This window comes from Dipteris shenzhenensis, chromosome 14 (assembly GCF_047967505.1).
Source record: "Dipteris shenzhenensis isolate YYH24624 ecotype China chromosome 14, Dip_SZ_1.0, whole genome shotgun sequence".
In the NCBI taxonomy this organism is placed as follows: domain Eukaryota; kingdom Viridiplantae; phylum Streptophyta; class Polypodiopsida; order Gleicheniales; family Dipteridaceae; genus Dipteris; species Dipteris shenzhenensis.
In genome coordinates, this window is record NC_141609.1 from 8,289,526 (window position 1) to 8,298,441 (window position 8,916).

Below are 8,916 nucleotides of genomic sequence, written 5' to 3' on the forward strand. Positions count from 1 at the left end.
AGAGAGGAGGGGGAGGGGGCCTTGCTTTGAAATAGAAAGAGAGAAAGAGGGAACTTGGAAAGTAGAGAAGGGCACAAAAAATGGCTTTGATAACAATAATTTTGGCTTTGATAACAATAATTTTACTTTTCCACAATCTCAAAACCAGAGATAGAGGGGCAAAAAGAAGGGGTAGAGGTGAAGCTTGAATTCTTGAGGACGAGAATGTCCGCCACCTTCAATGCGTTATCGTTCTCTCACTCCCACTCTCAGAGCTTCTCCTCCTCCCAATCCAACCCAATCCATTCTCTTCAGCTCAATTCACCACAACCCACCTCCTCCATCCCTCCTATCCTCACACCTTTGGTACCCCCCTCCCCATCTCTCTCTCTCTCTGTCTGTGTCTGTCTGTCCTTTTGTCTCTCTCTCTCTCTCTCTCTCTCTCTAGCTCTTTGTTTCGTCCTTAGTCCTCATTCCAGCTTCTCGCTCTCTTTAGATCATTCTCCCCATCCATCTCCTGCTTTGCACGTTGTTTCACCACCCTTGCCAAGTCTTCTCCCCAAGATGCACGCGCTTCATATGACTCTTGATGAATCGTTTAAATCTGTTATTTAGCACGATTCTGTCTCTGTATTGCTCTTGTCGTGTGCCCAACGAAGGCCCCGTGTTTCTCCAGTATGCGTTTTCTCTAGCAGTTCTCCGATTATGAAATCATGCTTCATTTACAGGAAATGAAAGCTACGAAGCAGTGACGCTCTTTCTTGAAGTGCGCCCGTCGATAGTAGATTGACATCAACGAGTTAGGACATTACGTGGAGACTCTGGACGTCGGAGCCATGTCTACCATGGTGGTGAATGTGTCTGAGTACGAGGTATTGGCAAAGCAAAAATTGCCAAAAATGGTGTTCGACTACTATGCTTCTGGAGCGGAGGATCAGTATACGTTAAAGGACAATAGAAATGCCTTCGAAAGGATATGGTATGCTGTACTTTAGCGACTTGCCTACGTGCGTTTAGATCGTTTGTATTATCAAAATTGGTTTCAAAGATTCATCTTCAGATTTGGAAGTTTTGTATGTCGAAAACTCAGTTGATTAACCCATTTGATTGAATTATTGCGCTAAGGATTTACCCTATTCGAAAGATCAGCGGCATCCTTCGTGATTGTGTTTTGCAATACTCCCTAAGCTAATTAAAGTGTATCGTTTTCCGTCTTCCGTATTGCAATTGCATATTCAGACAACCTTTCCAATTTCAGTAGGATAGCTTTTATTTACTTGGAATTGTGGTTGCAGGTTTCGCCCTCGCATTCTTATTGATGTGTCTAAGGTTGATTTGACCACGACCATCCTGGGATTTAAGATTTCCATGCCAATTATGGTCGCTCCCACTGCAATGCAGAAGATGGCCCATCCAGAAGGTAAAAGGATTGACAATAATCCTACAAGGGTTGTTCTGTTCGTTCTTGAATTCACTGTGCGCAAGTTGTAACGTATGCAACTTATTCCAGGTGAGCTAGCAACTGCAAGAGCTACATCAGCTGCTGGCACAATCATGGTATGTAATCAGAACTGCGATGTAAGGATCATACCTTGCTAAAGGCCATAGGTTGTCTGCTTAGTTGGTGCTATAGTTATCGTAAGAAGGCAAAGCTCACCTTTCCATAGGACTTATTGATTTCGTATCTGATGGTTAACATGATTGGAATTTTATTTTCTATTCTTGCTCTCAGGGTAACAGTACACCTGGCATTGCTACCTATGCTTGATGTGTTCTGATTTTCCTGCACATATGTCAATTGTAAAACAAGGAATCTGTCCTTTTTTTGTAAAATTGGGAATTTTTTTCTATGTATACTCTGCGACTGGGATTTTGAATCATTCACGTCCTACCAGCCCCGTCCTTTCCCTTCTCTTTTCACTGAGAGGTTCTGGTCAGCTCCCCTTTGTAAAAGAGAACCCTATATAACCAAAGCTTATGGGAGTAAGCCAAGTTGTAGCCAAGATATTTATCTTTGAAAAGAGAGAGCAGAAGAAGCCATCAGTCTTTCAATAGTTTACCTGTCTTAGCTAAATTTTGTGGCTAGACAGCTCCACCTAGAATATTGTTATTGTTATTGATTTTGTTTTTTATAAAGCTTTTCCATGCATGTAACTTTGGCTCCTCTTGAAAGCAATTGGGCTTTGTTAGAGATCACTGCCTCACATGTGAGCTCCCACATGAGGGGGAGAACGAGGTAAGTGATAGATCCCATTCGGTCGTCTCAACTAGGCCGAATAACAAAGTTTGTATTTCGCCTTCACACCAAAGGAAAATTATGAAGATTGTATCAGTCTTTTCACTGAAGCCGGAGTATGAAGAAATGTATGGTCTTATCAACGAAGCTGAATGATGAAGACGCATCTGGTCTTTTACCAAAGACGATGTACACTGACTATCTGGAGTGGAGTAGATGTCTTGGACTAGATTTAAATGTCATGCAAATCTACAAACTACCCACATTGGGTTCTAGAAATGCAATTGTCCAGCGTTAGACCCGGATGATAGATAAGGTTGTCGACAACATAGATGGTGAATCATAGCATCAATTCTAGGACTAACTCACTGGTTGCAAATCAAGAGGAATCTATACCTTAATTTGACATAAAGAGTGTCAATCACAAACTGACACCACTGCCATTTGTAGGATCGCTGCTAGGAGCTATTCGTGAGAGATGAAAATTAGTGGCGTGCAAGAAGTCGGAAGTCCGTCACCCAACAAAGAATGAAGCTTAGTATTGTAACGTAGATACAAGCCTAGGTCTAGAACCAAGATGAAGCTTAGGAGCATAATGTAGGTTGTAAGAGAAGGTCCATAGCAAGGTGCTAAGCCGACGAGCTTAGGACATGGAATAGAGCAGCCCAGGGAGTTGTGAAGTTGAGCGAGAAGATTACTGAGGCCGTCTGAGGAGGCTCACAAGATGGACACCATCCCATAGTTGCAGCCAAATTGCTGTAGTATATTCTGATAGGATCAGAAGGATTGAAGCTAATCGATAGCTGTATGTAATCCAAGGAATGAAATGGTGTGGTCTTTGGTTTGATGAATTCATCCTCGTTTCTTAGTTTACATTGTTCTGACTTTTGCTACTGGTCAAGTGTAGGACCGAAGAGAGGCTGTCAAGATCAAAGTCTCATGGTGAAGAGTTTTCCATTGTGCAACTAGGGGAATGGTTGGATGAATTCGCAAGCGTGTTACCCGAGTGTCTTGTGTGTTCCCACATATTATCTAGTAGGCTATCTCAATACAGCATTCCCAAAGATGTGCTAGCTTATTTTCTTAACCGGATTTAGTTTGGTTTGGTTTTGTAGAGACTAAAATTTTCCGGAAATTAAATTGGCTAAGATATGTATGGGTTGAGAGATTGAGGTGGTGGCATGGATTTTCTCTAGACTGTCTTTCTTTTGATTTGAATTAGGCTTTGGCTGGAAGTGTTGGCTTGAGGTTTATGGGTGAACTCATGCAATGTAGACAAACTGTTATATTCTTGTAAATTTAAAAGCTTTACAATGGATGTTATGGTTTTCATTTTGAAGTCAAGTTTGTTAAAGTTTCAAATTTACTGATTTAAAATTTTACTGTCCTCTGACAGACTCTTTCTTCATGGGCAACTAGTAGTGTTGAAGAAGTTGCTGCAACCGGTCCAGGAATCCGCTTCTTCCAGCTATATGTGAGCTTTACACCATGATAGAAACAGTATCAGCTGTACTGATTTGATGAGAGGTGGATAAATAGACAATCTCAGAATATATTCTTTTGGTTTCTTTGTCAATTATAGTGATTAGGTGTTTTGTTGAATCCTTTGAAAACAGGTTTACAAGGACAGACATGTGGTGGCTCAGCTTGTTCGTAGAGCTGAAAGGGCTGGTTTCAAGGCCATTGCCCTGACTGTGGACACGCCTCGTCTAGGGAGAAGAGAGGCTGACATTAAAAATAGGCAGGAGCAAAGTTTCTTCTGTTCCTTGTATTTGTTTTCTTTTTCATGTGGATTATGAAGGCTAATCATACCATTGAGATGAGACTGGGGCTCTTTCTGTTTTGCCAGGTTTGTTCTACCACCGCATTTGACTCTAAAGAACTTTGAGGGGTTGGACTTGGGAAAGATGGACAAGGTAATGGTCCTACTCCAAGGCAGGTTATCTGTGAAATTTTATTTATTTCTGAAATTAGTTATATATATGTGCAATGACATAGCCTAGGCTTACATGGAAAAAACTAAGGAGGAGCTCGGAACTGGGCTCAATATTTCTGTCAGACCATAGTAGCTACTGCCTATTATGAGCGATGGAGTGACTGATTTTCAATCTTCTGGGTGACTATGATGAGGTTAAAAATGCACTATTTGTTTTTCTTTTAGAGGATTTATTTGTAGAGTTAAAGGGGGCCTGGAAATTTTATAAAGAAGTCAGCAGTAGAGCAGTGGCCCACCCATAGTCATGTAGGAATGAGGATGATAGTGCAGTAAAAGATTTCCGTTAGAGTTGTGGGATACAGACTTCTCGCAAAGTATAACATGATACAAAACAATGGTCAGCATCATTTATGTTGCTTGATCCAGCTAGCCCAATTTTTCTATTGTGTAATAATTGCCAATGTCCAGATACCTAAAGCACGCCTATAGGGATGTGGATGAACGCCAAACCCCCGTCCTTTTGGAGGGGTTTTTAGGGTCCAGAATACAATCCCATCCTTCGTAAAGGGGTATTCTGTTGTGGAATGCCTTTGGTATAATGGCAAGGAGAGCAGCACAATACAGTGATCTAAGTGTTGCATTTGGAAGAGTATGCCTGGCAAGGAAAGCAACATGATGCAGTGACCTAAGAGTTGCAGCCTCACATTTTTTCAGGTATATGTGATTCTAGGACTTGAAACCTTGAAGAAGCAAGGAAGCTGGCTGAATTATGAGCAAAAAACAGGGAGCTGTTGGCAATTACATTGCCAGCATGCCTGAAGAAAGAAGAGGCTTGATGCAGGAATGTTTAGAGACGGGCTTGGGAACCTACAGTACCAATGCTCATAGGGAATATGCATGAGGGAAGGGTTCTGCTGTTGTAGGAACAATGACAAGGTATCATATAATCTAGTTGGCAAGTTTGCTCTTGCCCAGCAACAATGTTAGGGAAAGGTAAGACAGAAAAACTCGGGAAACAACTCTAGTTGTGCAAGGGGTCATTTGAAAAACCGTTAACAAAAGCTCTGGACAAGAGTAGGAAAAAGAATAGTTGAAGCGCGTGGAGAGAAATGGATTCTTGTGTTATGTCCAAAGTATGGGTGTTAGGTCAGCAGAGTGTCAAGTTCAATTCGAGACTACTTTGATGGGGTTGAGATGGAATGACAGTAAGGGAGATAATTTTTTAGGGATGCTTCTGATATGTCTGGAAGGGGGGTTGTATTGTTTTTCATTTTGGGATTGGAACTATGATTTTAATACTGACGAGCTCTATTGGGATTCACAAGTATAGTTGTACACTTATTTCTTGGGATGAATAGGATGTATTTTGGCTGCTGCTTTTTTTTTTGGCATCGTGAGTAAATGTTGGTTCTCCTCACCTTACCTTTCTTTGGTTCCTTCTCACATTCTCCTTCCCACTCACACATCAATTGATCCTCGAAACTTTTCATTCACATACACATCTCATCATGTGAGCCTGTGCTAGGCCAGCCCAATTTTGGAGATGATATACTCTGAGGTTTTGTTGGGTACCACTGAGAATCATGATTGGGAGGGACATTTAATAATCAAGTTGATATTTGGAGACAGGTCTGAAGTTATTTACTTTAATTTTTCAAATTGATAGATCCTCATCGAGGAAGGTCAGTTAGATCATCCTGACACAGCTTGCAAACATAAAGGTTCCCTTGCTTACTTTTTGTCAAATTTGAGTCAGCAGTGAATCTCGTTTGTTTGTTTTATTTTATGTTGTTTTCCTCTGGGATCAGTGGTCCATTTTATTTGCAAGTTTTTGTAAAGTGACTTTTACTTGTTTGTATTAGAAATTGTAGAACAGCCGCTTTGATATTTCTCATTTTCATGTACTTCAATAGAAGTTTATCGAAACCCTTGTCATTCAAGGATCCTGTCCAAGGACCTTTTTTTTATTTCATGACAACTAATGTTATGTATGAGGCCATTTCTCTTTGATAGGATTAGATAGTAGCAGTTGCTACAGTTTCTTCTTAATAGTTATTCTCTATCACTTGAATTTCTTTTGATACCTATTTTATGTATAAATGTATTTTAAAGACATGTTTCAGCCAATGGAGACAGCTTTTTCTGAATACATTTAGCTTTCAGTAGAATGCCTTATCGAATGAAAAGTTCCAACTTAAGGACGTGAGCCTAAGAAAGGATGACATTTATAATTCACAACAATGGGAAACGGTCAACCCCAACATTTGTGAGTCCCTATGTATCTTTGATTGCTTTCCTAACACCAGAATATTTTCTATGGATTCAAGGATCTGTGCCATAATGCCAACGGAAATTTGGATTTCAACTCCTCTATGCTTTTTAACAATGGATAAAGGATTCACCTAACTCACCCTCCCACTGGTATACTCCATATGAAACCCCACCCCTGAGCGTAGATTTCCAAAGTGTTTATGACCTAGTCTTTAGGCTGTAAAACTAGCTAGCTGTGCCCCATACAACAAGCAGCCTGCCCTAAGGGAGGCCTCAATACATGTCCAGAGTACAAAACAAGTCTAAAGTCTAAATGAAATTGTAAAGTCGGGAAAATGGGTTAGTACTTTTTCTTAAACTTTTTTAACTTTGTGCAGCTTATGCTGTGGCCGCCTCATTTAGCAGTGTGATGGCAACAATTGTTGTGAACATAGTTTGTAGCACAGAGTCAGACTGGAACTTTTATTTCTGCATGCAAGGAGTGAAAATTTGGCTTCTCTTTACCTCTAAACTTGTTCTATACAGACTTCTGATTCAGGCCTTGCTTCATATGTTGCTGGTCAAATTGACAGATCCCTGAGTTGGCAGGTAAATAACATCATTACCTAATGCACAAGGTGCCAATGCATCATCTTCTGAATCATAAGATAAAATATCAGGCCTCTTTTCCCTATCTCACTTTTGCATATAAAATCTTGTGTTGTAGAATTCCATTTTCGTCAAGTTATTGGCAAAGTTCTTTGCGGTCTATCCATGCCTTGTTCATTTGCAGGATGTGAAGTGGCTGCAGACGATCACAAAGTTACCAATCTTAGTAAAGGGAGTCCTTACAGGAGAAGACAGTGAGTGTCTCTACTCGTATACTTTCCATGCTCTTGTTGACTAAGCAAATAAGAAATTCTTTGGTGAGAGTACTGTTTGGAGTATTTTCTTTCTTTTATTTTCATTATTTAGCTGATTATTAGTATTATTTAAATTGTTACAGCAAGGCTTGCTATTCAATGTGGGGCTGCTGGCATCATAGTCTCCAATCATGGAGCTCGTCAGTTGGACTATGTCCCAGCTACCATCAATGCCTTAGAAGAGGTATGACCCATATCTTCACGGAACTGTAATTGGGTGCTTTCTTTTTTGCAAAAAATAATTGGGTACTTTCCATTGTCATAAAGTCGTTACTTCCATAGCCTTCTTCACTTTGGCGGTGTTTTCAGGTAGTAGCAGCTGCCCAAGGTAGAGTTCCTGTATTTCTTGATGGGGGGGTGCGGAGAGGCACAGATGCGTTGAAAGCTTTAGCCCTGGGGGCATCTGGTGTCTTTGTAAGCACTTTTTATTTCCTTGCCGAAGAGGTGCAGAAGGCATCAGATGCTTTGTAGGACTGCCACTAATGCTTGCCTTTTCCACTCACTTTAGATTTAGTTTGTTTTCTCTTGTCTTTTCTGAATATTTTCGTTTCTTTAATCAGATGAAACAAGTAACATCTATGTGACACATTCTATGCAGGTTGGAAGACCTGTAGTGTTTTCACTGGCGGTAGATGGCGAAGCGGGTGTAAAGAAGATGCTTGATATGCTTCATGAGGAATTAGAACTAGCCATGGCATTGGCAGGGTGCACATCCGTCAAGGAGATCACCCGATCACATGTGAGAACAGAACTCCAATTACTCCATGATGCATCAAGGTTATAGCTTGACAAGGGGATCAGCAGAAAGCTCCATTAATGAGAATGCAAGGTATTGTCAATCTCGTGAAGGAAGTCTAAAATTTTCATTGAGCTGACACTGGTTGTACATTCTCAAATAAAAATTTGTGATTTGTATAGTGGCTTCTACTCCCACGGATTTCCATGAGACAATTGCTGCCTCCATCTCAGAATTAAAACCATATTGTAGCAATAGAAATGTGGCTACTATTCTTGTCTTATCTGGTCATTTGAAAAAGGACCAAGTTCAGCAATTAAGTTTGAGCTGAAGCTTTATATTTTACAGTGTCTCTTAATTTCATGCTGGTAAGCTTCTTGCTGCGGATGTGGATCAAAGTTTGTACTTCAACTTGGAACGTACATTGCCTGGTTGAACCACTTGTATGTAATGGAGTGAGTTTCTTTACTTTTGGGCTTGACACAACCAATCCAAAAAGGTAACTATAGTCAGGGACCTTCTATGCGCTGAAGTGGGATATTTTTTCAAAGTGATAGAACCTTCAGTTGATCCAAGCACCTTGGATCCTTGCTTGATATTTGATATATGGAGAGCTGCAATGCACAGCTGCACATCCTTGCACACGCCTGTCTTGCTCGCAGCCACCATTGATAGACTGAGAAGGGGAAATAGTCAGAGTCTCCAAGAGGAAACTGGTGATGTAGGTATGTTCTGATAAGTAAGATATGACATGTCCTTTCAGGTCCACCAGGGTACTGCAAGCAACGTTTTGATGAAAATTGATTGATGACCTCCTGTAACACTGCTATTCTTAAACCGAGAGCGCTCATATAGA

General features: G+C 40.6%; 1 protein-coding gene across 2 annotated transcripts; it reads left to right on the top strand.

Annotated features, from left to right (window-relative positions):
- Window positions 1-214: 214 nt before the first annotated feature.
- LOC147894150 (glycolate oxidase 1-like) lies at window positions 215-8,403 on the top strand. Of its 2 annotated transcripts, none has more exons than XM_087384572.1 (12): window positions 215-345; window positions 708-958; window positions 1,275-1,399; window positions 1,490-1,536; window positions 3,612-3,689; window positions 3,832-3,956; window positions 4,065-4,131; window positions 6,948-7,010; window positions 7,195-7,264; window positions 7,408-7,508; window positions 7,634-7,738; window positions 7,923-8,403. In XM_087384572.1, exons 2-12 carry the CDS (start codon window positions 816-818, stop codon window positions 8,106-8,108), a joined length of 1,110 nt encoding a protein of 369 aa, XP_087240698.1. In that variant the 5' UTR covers window positions 215-345; window positions 708-815; the 3' UTR covers window positions 8,109-8,403. The 2 variants fall into 2 exon arrangements, with proteins under 2 accessions (XP_087240698.1, XP_087240699.1); XM_087384573.1 differs by lacking the exon at window positions 215-345 and adding an exon at window positions 376-529.
- Window positions 8,404-8,916: the final 513 nt, after the last annotated feature.

What these genes read in the sequence shown, in the direction of transcription:
- LOC147894150 (XM_087384572.1), top strand. Translation starts at nt 816, where the DNA reads ATGTCTACCATGGTGGTGAATGTGTCTGAGTACGAGGTATTGGCAAAG. An exon ending in CAGCTGCTGGCACAATCATG is followed by an intron (nt 1,537 to 3,611) that starts GTATGTAATCAG and finishes GTCCTCTGACAG; the next exon opens with ACTCTTTCTTCATGGGCAAC. An exon ending in CCATCAATGCCTTAGAAGAG is followed by an intron (nt 7,509 to 7,633) that starts GTATGACCCATA and finishes CGGTGTTTTCAG; the next exon opens with GTAGTAGCAGCTGCCCAAGG.